The following is a 16,928-nucleotide window of genomic DNA, read 5'->3' as shown; positions in this document are numbered from 1 at the left end:
TCATGTCCCCCAAGGCCTAGTAAACGCTCTGAAGCTTGAGGACAACCCATTTAATAAAAAAAATAATAATAATAATAATAAAAATTGTGGGTAATATGAAGTTTGTACTGATTTTCACATTTGGTGGGACCTTCACTCGATTTTCGCCAAAGTGGAATCAGCTCGAGCGGTTGTTGGTGTCCACTGTCACACAAAATTTGAATATGAAAACTTGAAAATTGTGGATGCTAGACTGCTAAAAAACAGATGAACTAAACAGAGTATTCTCTCCCTAAAGGGAGGGAGTATGTAAACTTACTAAATTACAGGTTAGGTGTTTACCAGCACAGGTTAAGCCTACAGCTATGTTACCATGGCAGCTTAACTTGGTACATTGCCTATCTGGAAACTCTGTCCCTATACCACATTTGATAAATCTATCAGGGAACTTGGTGTAACATTTGACTCAGCTTTCTTTCTAGATGCTCATATTACATCTCTGCTTCGCTGTTGCTTTTATGCTGAGTTCCATTGTGTCACGCTCTGAATTGGAAATTGTTATTCATGCCTTTATTTCATCACGTCTGGATTATTGTAATTAAGTGTTCACTTTTCTTACCCGAACCTCCCTGGAACATCTGCAGGTTGTTCAGAACCTGACTAAATCTTCCAAGATTTCACATATCACAGCATTGCTAATTAACTTCCACATGCTCCACATTAACTTCAGAGTCCAATTTTTAAGATTCTGGTTTTGACTTTTGAAGCTCTGCATGGACAAGCACTAGCACACATCGGTGAACTTTTACATCTGTACATCCCCAGGAGATCCCTGGGGTCATTTGAATAGGGTCAGCTGGCTATGTAGGATATAAGGCTGAGAACTAAAGGAAGACAGCGATCCTCCAACAGTAGCTCTCCCTTTGACCCTGGAATATGTCGACTCAGTGATGTCTTTGAAAGAGCAGCAAAAATTCAGTGTTTTTAATTTACTTTTACTTTTTTTTTAAGTAACTTTTTCATTTTAATGTTTTGGAATTTTTCTTATGTAGCTGTTTGTAATATTTATGTTGAAAGGTGCTATATAAATATATAAGATTTGACTTTGCTTCATTGTCCTGGATAATCCAAATTCTGCTTTGTTGCACGTGTCCCAGGACATCTTAACAATACTACGATAGAAACACAAGGTAAAATAAGTAAAAAATGAATATCTTTTATTTACCTATTACTGAGGCACCTCTCTCAGCAAAAGCCAGTGCATATTCTCTGCCAAGACCTGTGCAAAGAAAGACACATGAGTAAAAGGTATAAGCTTACTTCCAAAGAATGAAAAAACCCATCACCACCTGCAGCACTGTTGTGTCGTTGCTGCATGCCCTTTCACACACTTTCCCTGGAGCTACAAGCCATTGCAACATTCGTACTTTGATCTCCGTTTCCATTAAATAAAAAGACCGACATACGTCGGTTTCTGCTCGAATTAAAATAGCTAATTTTGTATAACAATAACAAAGACTTGCTTTACTGATATTGCAGTTATTGCCCAGTGTTAGCAGTCAGCAAGACGCCGTGATTAGAGCAGCTGTGCAGCTAACAAACGCGCAAGACGAGAAAAAATTAATGCAATTTCCGTCCTAATAACTGGGCTGTTCACTAAGAAACTAACTCCACAACTACCAGATTAGCATTTGGTGCTAACAATACAGAGGCTATTTTAGCGTCAACATAGTCGACAGCTCAGCTAACGGCGATTTTTACCTCCTCCGGCCCCAGTAACAAGCACGACTCTTCCCTCGAAAGACAGAGACATTGTTTTGAGATTTTACTATCTGGTTTGAGAGGGTCACAGAAGCTACAAAAGCTGCAGCACTGGCTTTCTGAGACAGCAGGATGAACTCTGACAAGTTCCACTTCCGCGATATAGGGAGGCTGTAACGAGCAGTGACCAATCAGAAGCCAGGATTTTATTACAACGTTTTTATCATTTTTTACACGTGTAATCTGTGTACTTTGACCTCAAATTTTGATATTAAAATTTTTCAGGCTGTTTTATGACATTGTCCAATTCACATAATCTGTAGCATCTGAATTTTACAACAAGAAAGATAATCAGTCAGAAAAAGATAAAGGATAATGGTGATGAAATCTCAAAGACTGCTTGTATTAGCAGCAGTGCAGGTGTTCTTATGCTTCACAACAATTTTAAAACACCAATTTTCTTCATATCTCCAGCTGTAAACTGCAAAACAGCTTGTTTTCAGCACGGATTACGTTGTTTCTTCCATTATCCACTAAGTTCCAAAACATCTTGGTTGGATGCATCAGCAGGGATGATGAGACAGAGTACCGGGCTGTGGTCGACTCCTTTGTCACGTGGTGTGAGCAGAATCATCTGCAGCTCAACGTGGCAAAGACCAAGGAACTGATCATGGACTTCAGGAAGACCAGGAAACACTTGACCCCTGTTTCAATCCAGGGGGTCAGTGTTGACATTGTGGAGGACTATAAATACCTTGGAGTTCACATTGACAATAAACTGGACTGGGCTAAAAACACCACAGCACTTTACAGGAAGGGCCAGAGTCATCTCTATTTTTTGAGGCGACTGAGGTCCTTCAACATCTGCCAGAAAATGCTGAGGATTTTCTATGAGTCTGTTGTGGCCAGTGCGATCCTCTATGCTGTTGCATGCTGGGGGAGCAGGCTGAGGGTCGCAGATGCCAACAGACTTAATAAACTAATCCGTAAGGCCAGTAATGTTGTGGGGATGGAGCTTGACACCCTCAAGGTGGTGTCGGAGAGGCGGATGCTGTCCAAGATAAAGACTATGTTGGATAACACCTCCCACCCACTCCATGACATGCTGGTCAGTCACAGGAGCACGTTCAGTGAGAGACTGAGATTACCGAAAAGCACCACTGAACGACACAGGAAATCATTCCTGCCTGTGGCCATCTCCCTGTACAACGCATCCACTTAACACACTGTTTGCTGCTACAACTACACATGTTTCTTTTCCAACTATTTATTTATGAGTGAAGTATGTATGTGTATATATGTATATATTGTACTATTCTTAGTTAGTGTATTGTCTGTCTTGTCTTAATGTTGGTTTAAAATGGAGCACTGTAACAAAAAATAATTTCCCCCAGGGATTAATAAAGTATTCTGATTCTGATTCTGATTCTGATCTTGAGGAAAGCATATGCTCATTTGCCTTTTAGTGTTTTTAACCCCCCCCCCCCCCCCCTTTAGTTTCTGTTAGTTTCCAAACAGTTAGGAGTTACTTCTTCAATTATGAAGTGGTATCTCTCTAACGCATTTCTAACAAATAGGACTCAGCAGGTTAAGTTCAACAATACTCGGTCTGAGCCAGTACAACAGAACAAGTATGTAGGCTACTTAAACAATCACAGAGAATGCTGTGTGATCCATCTGAGTACATTCTGCACTCTTTGTATGAGTTGCTACCATCAGGCAGATGGTTTAGAGTTCATCAGGGAGAAATTAATAATTTTAAGAACTCCTTTGCTCCTCTGTGAATCAGAATATTAAACTGTAGCCTAAAATAAGTTGAAGCTTCACAGGTTGCAATATAAGCCAGTTCAAAGCCAGTTGGAGAGATGCAGATTGTTTGGTTGTTTTTGATTTTAAATCACTGCTTTTATCTCCTAGCGTTACATTCCCATATCTAAATAATCAACAAAATAAAGTTGGCAAATATCCTAATTTTATTCATAATAGTCATATTTAATACATTTATTTTACAGCCCTTACAATACTATTTATTCTATATACAGATAATAAGAAGTCATGCATATTAATTATGCATATTGCGGGACTGGCAGTGGTTAGACTGTAGGGATAGCCCACCTGTGGTGGGGATGTAATGATGTTATTTGAACGCAACAAACAGAACCGTTCCGAATCACGAAGAAATGTTAACAAATTTGCAGGGCAAATGACGAGAACACCAAATAAAGTGACTGAATCAGCAGCATCCTCTTGATATAACAGAGAGAGAGAGGGAGAGGGAGAGAGAGCGTGAGGAGGAGCGAGAGAGAGAGAGCGCGTGAGGACAGCGAGAGAGACCGCGCACGAGCATCCTGTGCTCAGACTCTCCAAGGAGGCTGCGATGTAGACAGGATGAAACTGGCGGGGTGTTTTTCCGAGGACCGTGCCTCTCGGTTGTCGTTACCTGTCATGGTATATCATTACCATCTATTAATTATGTGGAGAACAGGAGGAGCTTATTATAATTTTGTCGATGCCTGAGGATTATGGACCGTTACAGTAACGAACAACTGTGTAACGGTTCGGACAGCTGCCTCTGTCTTTTTCTTTTTCTTCTTCTTTCCCTTCTTTGCTTAAACAATTTTTAAAGCGCTGGCGTCGGTGATTTTCTAACAAAATGTTGAATTTAGCGCTCTGTCGACGTGAAGGATGCCCGTGGCACGTCATTTTTTGTTGCCGTTGGACATAAACCTGTGGACGGGCGCTGTTTCCCAGGCAGTATGATACAATATTTTGACATAACCGTTATTTTTGTGTGTTACGCTCTATTGCGCATGCCTAGTGTTAGCTATAGAATGCTGCCCGACGCCACTTCTCTCCGTCCTGGCCGTGATTTAGGAGAGAAAAAGTGACGGCAGCTGGGGGACTACATAGCAAAAAAGAGAGAGAAAATGCGTTGGCAAAGTGGCAGCGTGGAGAGCAAAGGATTTGACTTGAGATCCTTCATGAAATAGATTGTGCCATAAACTGAAGAATGTCAGGGACACCAAATGCAGAAGCTGAAGGAGTAGTCTCCAAAGTAAAAGTGAAAAAGGAGATCAAGACAATCGTGGAGAATTTGGAAACCATCCTGGGAGATCTTAAGGATGTAGCTAAAGAGCTCAAAGAGGTAAATTAGAAGAAGTATTCTGCCATGTGTCGTGTTATTTCCACAGGCTTGCTGTGAGGGTGCTTTTTCTGAGCATCCTTGACTGAGAAGAGATGGAGGGCTGACATCGACCTCACCAGTGGGGCCTGGAAAAGACTACACACCATGCTCCTGCCTTTCCCATTAATGTATGTGATCATTATCACCAACATGAGAGAGATTTGGCACTGGGAGGACATAGGGTGGGAAATGGCAGGACAGCTTCTTCACCCTGACTCATAAGCTTTGATGAAAGTGTGAAAAAAATGTGATCACAATTAATATTTAATGGACAAGTTGGTGCAAGCAGGAAGGTGATTTTGCATTGAATTTCATCATCTTAATGCTGACTGTTTTGTTGGTCCAAATGATTTCCTGTCAAATAATAGAGAGAAAGTGGTCTTCTTCTTTTCACCTGTCACCTCCCTGGACTCCTTGTGGTGTCTTGCTTATCTTCATCTTTCTTTGTCTCTCGGCATGTGTATTTGTGGCTGTCCTCCTCCTCTCTTGTCCTAAAAGATCAAAACTCTTTTAGAGCTGTCTGACTGAGGTCTCAAATCTCAGTGATGGAGAGACTACAGATGTTTCTGTAGAAATCAGGATGATATTTCAGGTTTACATTCACAGTCACAGAACCAGTAATATATAGCTGCCTCTGTGACATATTTCCCTTCATTCACATTAAAGTGGTTTCTCTGAATCAGTCTCACCCCCTCACTTGAAATAACCTGCAGTCTTACCTGCTTTTATGCTTGCATTCCTCTGCCGACTGCACACCAGGCATCCAGTCCGCTCTGCCAAACCTCTAACCTTAACATGACAAGCTGTCATTCTAATACAACTCTATTGCGTACAGCCTGTGGTACATTATGGATGGGTAGCCGACACAGCATCTGTCTCCTTCTGCCGCTCTGTTCCCCTCACTCTCATTTTTTCCTGCAACTTTGACTAAATTACACTCCTTTTGTGTTTTTCAGCAGTTTACAATATGTCACAGCAGGCACCAGAGATAAATGAGAAGAAGAAGCCATTGTAATCTGTCTATTCTGATCTTTTTATGTGATGTGCCCTTCCTTTTTCTTCCCTTCTTGCTTTTTTTCTTTTGCTTCTGGGAGATTGTGTAGAGGATCAGTTATTCTGACACCGCACACACTAAACACATACCTCCAGGGGGTGTTACTATCAAAGCCAGTGTTTGGGGTGTAATCCATTTGAAATGCAGTTATCTGTTATAACTCACAGACGAGGCTGGAGCCGAGCCTGGCTCCAAGGAGGGACCCTGCCCAGATGCTTGGCACTGCCGCCGAAGCTGCCTGGCCTACAACAGGGGCTGCACACTGGGATACTGGTATTACCTCTTGTGTGTGTCCCAACAAATTATCCATTTAAAGACTGCATGGAGAGTTTAGCACTCTGCCCTAGCCTTCTCATCTTTATTTTTATCGCTCCTTCTCAGTCACTTGCTCTCTCTTCTTAGTTGCTGTTTGCACATGCATTTAAAACCACATGATAGCAAATGTGCTTGAGAGCAGGCTAACATACTGGGTACTCTAAGATGAGAACCCCTAATCCAAAAGATAAACAACATCTTTGTCTCAAATGTTGTAATTTTACTTTCTAGAGAAATTTTCTCCTTGGTTGCTTTAATGGCTAGGATACTGTGAACCTATGCATGCTCAGCTCAACTTATGTTAGACTTTTTTTAGACCCTATGAGAGCTGCCGAGTTAAACATTAGCAAAATGTCCAACACCACTTCAGTTCTGGGCTTCAAAGGAAGCACCACTCTCCAACAAGGGAAGAGAAGCAGGAAGGAAATGTACTCTAAAGGGAAGGTTTTTGGAAAGACTTCTGAAAATGCCTCAATAACGTGGGCATTATATTACTAAGTACCAGTTATTAGTTCCCAGTAGAGTTTACTATGATTATTAAATTTTATCTGCTGTGTTAAAGACTTCTTGGGCAATGTTTATGATGTATTATAAACCTTTCCAGCATCCAGATATTGCCTGAGCACTGTAGGTGTAAATGAATAGTAGAGTATCTGTGTCCATGGAAGTGCTGAAAGTGCAAGTACTTACATTTCTAAAGATAAAGTGTGCATGGTCTATCATACTTTAGTTGTCTAGTCAGCCCTTGGTTTTAGGTGGGTGTATCTTGTTTGGTCGACAGCTGGAATTTAGAGGTGTCACAATTAGGGTTAATATAGCTTTTATTTTATTTTTTTATTTCAACTTTTTAATGTTTTTATTTAGTGAGTTTACTTATTCAATTTATTGCCAGTTATTCAAAATTGTTCAGTTTAATTTTGAATAACTAAAAAGGTTAATTTTATTTTCCTTTGTAGTTAAAATTTGTCAGGGGCAAAGCAGAAGTTCAGAACTGAAGGAAGTTTCCTCTACAGTCTACATCTTTGTTCTTTTTTCATTAGTTCAGTTCAGTTAGCTGGACTTTTTTCATAGTAAGCTCTAGTTAACTATAATAGCCTTGGTTTTAATGGTAAATGGTTAATGGGCTGGTACTTACATAGTGCCTTTCTACTTAATTTGAGCACTGAAAGCACTTTCTACAACAAGTTTAATTCATCCAATTACACAACACACATATTCAGGCAGTGCTTTTATCTATATGTAAGCACTTATCTAATATTCACTTAAACTCAAAATATGAAAGATGCATCTGGAGTAACGTGGGGGTTTGACACATGAACAGGAGTATCTGCGATGGGTCCATTGACCTCCAATTGGTAGACGACCCGCTCTACCACCTGAACCACTGATAAATATAATCACATACTGAGAATAACATTGATATTTAACTCATTCACTGCCATTGACATCTATAGCCGTCAATGGCAGTGAATGAGTCAATGGGTTTAACTCATTTACTGCCAATGGCTGGCAGTGAATGAGTTAAAATTGAAATATTAATATTGTGTCAATAAAGAATATACGATAATATAACACATATTGTTCTACTGATTAATAAATGATTGCTAAAGAAAAATCACTACCAAAGTGTTAGCAAAAGACTTTTAGCTTTTGTTTCATAAGTATTTTTAAATAATCTGGTTAAAACTGAATTCTATTGATCAATTCCAGAAACAAACAAAAGAAGAAAAAACATGCATATATATGTAGATTAATCATTCTTAGATGTGTAGTCCATCCAACCTTCAGATCCACCATTTGTTCATCGCATCCAGTATCAAAGCACCAAGATGGCAAAAGTGAAAACACATAGCAAGGGACTTCACTAAGCTGGCTACTTCCATCATTTGTTAGCTATATGAGAGCAGCTGAGAGCAGTACGACGTGGTGTATTCCAAGAATGGTCAAACACTTCCCAGTGAATATTGATGAAGTATTCATCTCTGTTTTTAATAGATATCTAGTTAATATTGTTATCAACATTTGATACATTTTTTATAACAAACAAATGTGACAATCTAATAAGACAGTGTTAGAGGAAATTCAGCTATAGCATTTTGCATGTGCACTTGAATATATGCAGGTCTAATTTTTAAAAAATTAAAGGAACATTTTAAAAACACATAAGATTTTAATGGGGAAAAAACATGCTGGATATCTCTGCTGATATGGACTGGGTTTTGGATTTATTGGGAATGAAAGGATATCACATTGTTTGATGAAAATTAAGATTATCAACTTACAGAGGGCTGAATTCAAAGACATTCCATAAAATCAAAGTGAAAAAATTATGCGGCTGACTAGTCCATTTGCCAAAATGCAGCAACTCAAAATGGTACTCATTGGTGTATGGGCCCTGCGTGCTTGTATGCATGCCTGACAACATCAGGACCTGCTCCTAATGAGATGAGTAATGGGTTTCCATCTCCTCCTAGATCTGTGCGGAGATCTGAGCTCCTGGACAGTCTGGCGTTCAATTTGGCTGTATTGGATTTAGGTCAAGTGAGCATGTCTGCCAGTTTAAAGCAATGGGTCCAAGGATTTCATTCCATTTCCTAATGGCAGTCAGGGTGCTGTTGCTCACCTTGTAGAGGTCTGTGCATCCCTCCATGGATATGCTTCCCTAGACCATCATTGACCCATCATCAAACTGGTCATGCTGAACAATCACATGTGTCTCCAAAATCACGTGTCACATGTGTTAAGGATGAACCTGGTCTCATCTGTAAACAGCACAGGGTGCCAGTGGTGTACGTTCCAATTCTGTGGTTCTATGGCAAATGCCAAATCAGGTTCCACAGTGCCAGGCAGTGAGCACAGGACCCACTAGAGGATGTTGGGCTCTCCGGCCACCCTCATTAAGTCTATTTCTGATTGTTTGGTCAGAGACATTCCCATCGGTGGTCTGCTGGAGCTCATTTTATAGGCCTCTGGCAATGTCCATCCTGTTCCTCTTTACACAAAGGAATGCCCTGCTGATGGGTAAGGATCTTCTACAACACTGTCCAGCGCTCCTAGAGTAACTACCTGTCTCCTGAATTCTCCTCCATGCTCTGGAGACTGTGCTCGGAGGTGTTGGACTGTGCAGCCTTTCTAGGGTCCAGGTATCTCACACTACCAGTAGTGACACTGACCATAACCAAACGCAAACCTAGTGAAAAAACAACCAGAAAAGATGAGGAGGAAAAAAGGGGTCAGTAGCCTTCATCTATAAAACCATTCTTGTATTGGGTCTCACTGTAGCACCTTTAGTGCATCTGTTAACCCTCTCTGCAACTTAAATGACGAGAAGTTTGACTGGCTTAATTCTATACTCTGATTAAAGTTTTCCTCTATTTATTGTTTTTATTTATTTTTATCAGTACATATTGCTTGTTATCTTCCTGAACAGTTCTTAAGTACTTTCATTATGTAGGATGTGGATGCAAACTTCCGATGGGAAGACATAGATGTATTTTTCTATCTGCTGTTTCATATCTACTGTATCTACTGTATTCATATCCTTTCTGATAAAGTTAGTAGGGCATTTTACATAATTTCTTTTTCATTACAGATTTGTTAAATGTCTCCTAATGGTCTGCTGTCACATGTTGCATTTCAAGGAAACAAAGCCTTCGGTTATGTCTTTTTCATGGTATTTTGATTAATAAGAGAGAAACAGTTTAGTGATCTTTTCACTCCTCTGCACTGTTCTTTTTTTTTTACATTCCTTTGTCTTTGTCATCTTTTCTTCTTTCTCAAAATTGGTTGCATATTACAAATGATGGTTCTTCCGTCTTGCATCACAGGATATGTTTGGTGCTGCTACTTCTCTTGAATTCTGCTGGTGCATGAGATTGATGTAATCTATCACTTAGGTCAGAATCTGGCAGGCTCATGGCTTCTCTCAAAAATCCTATTGATAGTTATTTTCTCTCACTGTGGTTGTCATTGGGATGTATTAAGCAATCTTCAGTCTTATAAATTTGGAAGTGTTTCCTCTTTAAAATGTAATTAAGAACATACAAAGATTTTAATTTGTCTTTTCCTCTACTTCATCTTCTTACCCTATATCCTAATGCATTTTTTCCAAGTTGGTAACTTTTTAGATGAGACTGTAATAGTAAATATTTTCTGTAGGGCTTCGCAATTGAAAATTATGATGGCTTCTGCAATTATGGAAATAAGATTATTGATGTAAAACAAATAATTTTAAAGTAGGCTATCTGCTAAAGCGTTAAACTTTTGCTCTTTACTAAAAAAAATCCAAACAAACTCTCCCATATGCTTTGGCTGGTTTAGTTCATCTCAGTTCACCCAGGATGACAAAAAGAGAACCTTTTGTTAACAAGAGTTTGGCTGTTAGGAGGAACTTTGGTTCTAGAAACAATGTTTCAAAATTAGGTCAATCTAATTAATAATCACTGACCAAAATATTGCATCATTACAACTTATACCATAACCAGTGGCTCCATGGTGAAGTGGTTTACACACATTCTCCTAACAAATCATAAGCTCCTCGGGTGAGTCTCAGGAGGAGACACAAATCCCTCTGGGCTTGAATCAGGAAGGGCATCCAGCATAAAAATTCTGCCAAGTGAAACATGTGGAGATACCTGCTGTGGACATCCCTTGTGAATAAGGATGCAGCTTTTACAGTTTATACCATAATCTAAGTGGCCTAATTTCATCTTCTTGTGACACACTTATTTATTTTTCCTTCAGCTGTCATAGTTACACTTCCTATTATCACCAACAGGTTGTTCATGAGATTGACACCCTAACTTGTGACCTGCAGTTGGAGGAAGACGGACTAACAGACAGCTCAAAGACAGACACACTGAACTCCAGCTCGAGCTCCACCACCACCACTACCACTGCATCCAGCCTGGAGAAGATGAAACTCTTTCCCGAAGACTGCATATTTAAAACACCTGCTTCCCTAATGCCAGTCCCCATCAACCCTCCTGGAGTCCTGACTGTACTCAAGAAGCCACACCCACCTCTACCACCACCAAGGCATACCCCGCTGAGAGCCGAGGACCACAACGTTAAAAATCTGCCTCATCCAACTTTAGTGTTATCAGGGAATCTATCCAAGGCTAATGGGTCTCTATTAAGGAATGGTGGGGTTTTCCCATTGAAATCAAACAGGGATTTATTTTCCTCTACACCATGCTTCATTTCTAATGACAGTGGAATCCCTGAGTCGGGTCTTGTTCCTACATTGCCCAGACCCATGCCTCTTCTACGGCATGAAAAGAACAAATGCCCCAAGGCCCCTGGCAGGGAGCCACGTGAGAGGGAACGTGTACGTTTCAGCGAGAAGGTTCAGTTTCATGGCTACTGCCCGGACTGCGACCTCCAGTACGATGTAGATGACACAGAACTACACTTGCAGGCTGAGCTGAATGACTTGAGGCTCAGCCCAGTACACTGCTGCTCCTCTTCCCCTCCTCCTCCTCATTCTCTTTCCCATGAATTCATGTTGGAAAATGGCGGTCTACCAGTCAGCCACAGTTTCCCACCAACAGGAAACACTGCTCCACCTTGTGTGCCTCCCCACACACCTTCTCTCAAGCCCCAGAAAACAATCCTTCGCAAATCAACCACCACCACAGTTTGACACCAACCCCCCTTGTTGTGTCTAGTTTAAACATTTTCGAATCATTCATAGTGTTTTCTACTTTATGAGTGCTTTCTACTCCAGTTGAACTTTGGATTATCCAGAGAGAAGAAAGGATTGGAAATAATAAACAAAAGAGCGGATATAGTGAGTGGAACAGAAGAAGGCATTGCCGTGGGCATCGAGATGTACATGGAGAGATCAGGACGAAGCGGTGAGTGTTCCTGAGTGTGCCTATACGAGTTGTTCATCAAGAAGGTTTGTTTGCTCCAGCACATCCCCATGAGTCTGTCTGTGTTTTTGTGGGTTTTTTTAGAGTATCTTCGTATGTACAGTACAGAGGTGTTCCCAGGATATTTTTAAAGAGCACAGCACAGGAAGAACCAAGAACAAGACAGGGAATTAAAATTGGTGTAGAAAACTTACAATTTTCATGTTCATGGGTACTCCTGTGCCCTCATACAGATGCCATTGCTTGAAAACTGCCACTGCAACTTACCAAGCCTCAATAGGCACAATATTAGCATGTATAATATACATGATATTATTAGATCATAACTGTTGATTCATGAATTTGTATCTTTTTAATGTTGCAGCTGGAAATTATTTCATTACTTATAGCTTAAAAATATTAAAACTACAGTATATTTTAAAGTAAGCAAAAAAAAGGTAATTACAGTTTCTTACAATTTAAAACAGTTGTTGTGAAGCACATAGTATATTTGAATTTAAAATATAGTGAAAAAGAAATAGCAAGCACTAAAAGAAAATTGCATGTGCATATGCCATACCAAGTCTGTATATTTAATTTAAGAAATACTTAAATAAAGTACATTAAAACACTATAAAGTAACTTGTTAAATATAACAAAATATATCCCAGTACTGTTCCTGCTAATGCTATTATCTAAAGATATAGGGCACTTTATCCAGGAGTGCCTATTTCATATTTCAAACATGGAGCGAGTGCCACCCCATGTTTCCCCTCTGGACACACCACTGCATCTGTTTGTTGGTTCTTGGGCAACTGATACTGGTAGACTGCTTTTTGTTTTGTTTCTTCCAGGAGATTGTTGGTACTGAGTCTATTACTTGGGATCTTCTCCATTAGCAATAATATAATGAATTAATATCTTTCTAGATGAAACAATAGCACCCACTTCCCCTAGATTTTATACAAAAACTTAAAGATCTTCCAATATGCTGGCACATAAACAGAATATATCTTCACACATACCTGCCTAGATTCACAGTTAGGGTTGTGAGACAGACAAGTGAGTTGGTACTACCTCTTCCTTCATCACCTTCCAGGATTCATTTTGTTGACGTGTGAGACTGTAGAAGTAAAAGGAGGGAGAGAAAATGAAAAGAGTGACACGGCAGGTTGGAGAGAGAGAGAAGGAAGTGTTAGCTGATACAGCTGGCATTTTGATTTGCGTCGACAGACGTCTCCACAGCGCATACTAATTGAAAAATCTTTTACTTTATTTTCTAATAAAAATCTGTCTTTAGCAATGCAAGTCTCATTTTTGTTGACATCTACCCTCCACCCGCTGTGATATCAGCACCACCCCCCTGTGATGTGAAGCTAAATGGACAGTAAGCCTATCAGTTCTGCTCTTGAGTGGAGAGAATCAGGCGAAACAATGCTGAACTATTTCCTTTTAAATCAGCAGTAACATCGGACCATCTCAGTCTATATGAACAGTTGGTAGTCTCCACTTTATTGGCTTCCATTAAGAAGCATGTTTCAGAAAGTCTGTTATTTTTGCATGTGTGTGTGAGAGAGAGAAATGTGTGAGCATATGGCTGATATTTCAGTACATCTGAGATCGTTTTCAAATCTGTGTGTGTGTGTCTGCATATACGTCTTTGTATTTACAAAGGTGTGTGTAAAAGCACGAGTCAGTTTGCCAGACTGGGGAGACAGCACACCCAGGAGTTAGATGAGAATAGTAGCACCTTCCTCCCAGCAATGCCCTTAATTAGCTAGATTAGACTAGAGGAGATAACAGCACTGCCTCAGAAAGCCTTTGTACCAACATTAGCCTTGACAAAGCTCTGAACCGCTGCTAAACATATTTTTTATGACAAACAGTGAGAGAGGAGAGAGCAAGCCGGCAAGCAGAGAAACTGAGGAAAGAAATAAGGAAGATAAGAAGTAAGAAATAAGGAAGCAAGGTAAAGATGTGTGGAGGACAGTTGTGATGTTCGGGAGGCATGTTATATAAACAGTGAATTTAATATGTATATCACTTATATGTTCTGTTGGGGTGGTGGGGGTGGAAATCTTGAAGGTTAAAGCTGAGAAAACCAGGGGAATGAAAATCGCACATTGATGACTAAATCCAATGCAAGACCTCGCTGGCCTTACAATCTAAAATCGGCATCTAGATTAGGGATCAGTGGATATTTAGCCATGTATAAAATGAGAAAGAGTAAGCACGAGTGGGGATGAGGGCACATAGGGTAAAAGTGTGGGACAGAGAGAAAGTGAGTGTGCCGTAGAGAGAGACAGACAGAGAGATGGTGATGCAGTGAAAGCTGATGCTCTTTTAGCTGCATTGCCCTGCTGTTATGTAGCAAATGTGGATGTATGTTTTTCCACTCGATTAGTGCTCACGGCACATTAATACGCCACTGTATTAATGTTGTATTCATGGATTTTATGTCTGGCAGCAGCATGCACACATACGTACATATTGAAATACTCATACAAATAGGTACATCATCAGTAGATCCTACTCATGTGGGCTTCTGCCACTGTAGTAGTTTTTTAGTAGCTGAGGAGATTGGCACAGTGTCATCATGTGATTAAAGATGTTTAAAGTTGTTTTGTTGCAAATTCTGTGCTTAAAAACTCTTAGGCTAGCTCAGTTTAATAATGAACTTAAAAATCTTTTACCATATCCATCCATTCGCTTCCGCGTGTCCTTTTCAGGGTCACGGGGGCGCTGGAGCATGTCCCAGCTGTCTTAGGGCGAGAGGCGGGGTACACCCTGGACAGGTTGCCAGTCTGTCGCAGAGGTTCCTTTACCATTTTTTTTTTTAAATCTCTTCTCCACCTCAGTATCTAGGGCTGGAAATTAACCCAGCTGTCACAGAGTGAGAGGTGGGGTACGCTCTGGACAAGTCACCAGGGCTAGACAGAGTCAGACATCATCATAGACAGATAAACAGAGAAAGACTTTTATTCACATCACATCCAACCAATTAAGAGTCACCTAACCCTTACTTTAACCTGTGGGAGAACATGTAAACTCCACACAGAAAGGGCCAGCCCCAACTGAGGTTGAACCCAAAACCTTCTTGCGGTGAAGCGACAGCGCTAAACATCATACCACCCAAAATGCATACCAAATTTACCCGTTTCTGATCAAAAACTGTGATCAAATAACTAAACACAAAAAGAAAAACATTGAAAACATTGGAGGCATCTGCTTTATTTTTCCTTTCCCACTCTGTCTCATTTGTGGCCATTTGCTGTTGCACCTTCCACTCAGATGTCTTACTGAATACAACATAATATACATTTTGTAAATTATGGGCCTTGTTAGAGTCAAAAGTGCTCAGTTCTGGTATGTTTTAGGGCGTGCCTACTTTGGCATTGATAAGCTTTTGCCACATCAACATAAAGTTGCCAGGGTACCAGAAAGGTGGTGGTCAATACCAGAAACAGTAGAATGACATGGCTCTCAATACCCATGTTGATATGAAAACACAAAGATATTCCCATGTATTTGAATGTATGATCATGTATTTTAAAAAAATTACAAAAATGGCATTTCTGTATATTAAAGCACAGTACAAAGAACAGTACAAAACCTAAAAAGCTAACAGTATATTTTGTTGACTGAAATATTAGGAAGCCTGCTTACATTATTACAATTACATTACATTAGCTTAAGTACGTTATATTAGACATTGCAAACATTTTAGCCTGTGGGAACAAACTGTCTTAAACAAAATGGTAATGTGTAATTCAGGATAACATAAGAAGGATAATACTTTAAGTGTTGTTAACATTACGTAAAACGTATTCAGCCTGAATTCTTGGATGACTAGGTGCTTCAGTAAAAAAAAAAAGTATTTCTTCCCTTGGTCTGAAAAGCATGTTTGCACATTTACATGCTGCCTTTTGTGTGGCATGTAAGGATAGACTAGAACACGTGCTCTGCTTAATGTTTCACAACAGGACTAACCAATACAAGACATCACAGTGGCTCACATTGTCCATTTTTTCTGAAGTGTTTCTAAATGTTTATTCAAAAAATATTTCTCTCTTAAACTAAATCTGCTGACTCCAAAATGTTGTTGATGGTTTTTTGTATTATTTGTTTGTTTTGCCCTCTCACTTCAACACTGCAAAACAGATTATCATTATATTCTTAACCTTTAAAATGTTTTGGCACTAGTGGCAATTTATTCATTTTAATAAAATTTCACAACCATTAAACATAGTTAAAACAGAAGCAGATACACATGAACTTTGTTTTGTAAAAGGGACGTTAAATTATAGAATTTGTGGACACACAGACTACAGCTAGCTTTCATTAGGTTTACATGTTTCAGTGTGTTGAGATTTGCTCTGCCTTTCTGGTATTACTTTCAACCTACTCTGTATTAATCTACCAGACATGTGTGACAGAAGGATGCCAGTATGATGTGGGAGAAACTGTTCTGCCATTTGGGCTGGCTGACCGATGCAAAACTGTTTCATCAGTCACTGGTTTAATACATGCATGACCTATTATCAGATTGTTCTTGTAACACAAAAATCACTACTCCTCTGACCATGGGTGTAGGAGTTTTTCACAGTTTTTGCAAAGGCTAGCTGAGCTCCAGCGCTCCAGGCTTGAGGATGAAGTTGTAATGGGCAGGGAGGAGGTGGATATTCACCGCCTCCATCATGAGTCAGGACTGACTCAAATGCACTGACCTACTCCCTACAGCTCACAGCTCTTGTTTATAACCCATCTTTCTCTCTCTCTC

The 16,928-nt window shown here is 39.9% G+C and overlaps 2 protein-coding genes across 4 annotated transcripts in view; one reads left to right on the top strand and one right to left on the bottom strand.

Moving 5' to 3' along the window:
- The window catches only part of hsd17b4 (hydroxysteroid (17-beta) dehydrogenase 4), a 33,525-nt gene extending 31,619 nt beyond the window's left edge, over positions 1-1,906 (bottom strand). Inside the window, exons 1-2 of the mRNA XM_005741777.2 lie at positions 1,741-1,906; positions 1,205-1,258 (exon numbers count right to left, since the gene is read on the bottom strand). Of these exons, the coding sequence (XP_005741834.1) occupies positions 1,205-1,258; positions 1,741-1,792 (106 nt within the window). The 5' untranslated portion in view covers positions 1,793-1,906. The remainder of the gene's footprint in view (positions 1-1,204; positions 1,259-1,740) is intronic.
- A 2,163-nt stretch (positions 1,907-4,069) lies between these two features.
- Positions 4,070-16,928, top strand: part of prr16 (proline rich 16) — an 18,048-nt gene continuing 5,189 nt past the window's right edge. The window contains exons 1-3 of one of the 3 annotated variants that reach the window (XM_005741775.1): positions 4,070-4,885; positions 11,071-12,151; positions 13,248-13,392. In XM_005741775.1, coding sequence (XP_005741832.1) covers positions 4,751-4,885; positions 11,071-11,937 — 1,002 coding nt within the window. In that variant the 5' untranslated portion in view covers positions 4,070-4,750 and the 3' untranslated portion in view covers positions 11,938-12,151; positions 13,248-13,392. Of the gene's footprint in view, positions 4,886-11,070; positions 12,152-12,253; positions 12,341-13,247; positions 13,393-16,928 lie in introns of those variants that run through there. The other 2 variants (XM_005741776.1, XM_005741774.1) reach the window with 2 other exon arrangements.

This window comes from Pundamilia nyererei, unplaced genomic scaffold, assembly GCF_000239375.1.
Source record: "Pundamilia nyererei isolate P.nyererei 1_Seehausen unplaced genomic scaffold, PunNye1.0 scaffold00113, whole genome shotgun sequence".
NCBI classification, from domain to species: Eukaryota; Metazoa; Chordata; class Actinopteri; order Cichliformes; family Cichlidae; genus Pundamilia; species Pundamilia nyererei.
The sequence above is the reverse complement of the archived record's forward strand: the minus strand, read 5'-3'. Positions and strand labels throughout refer to the sequence as shown.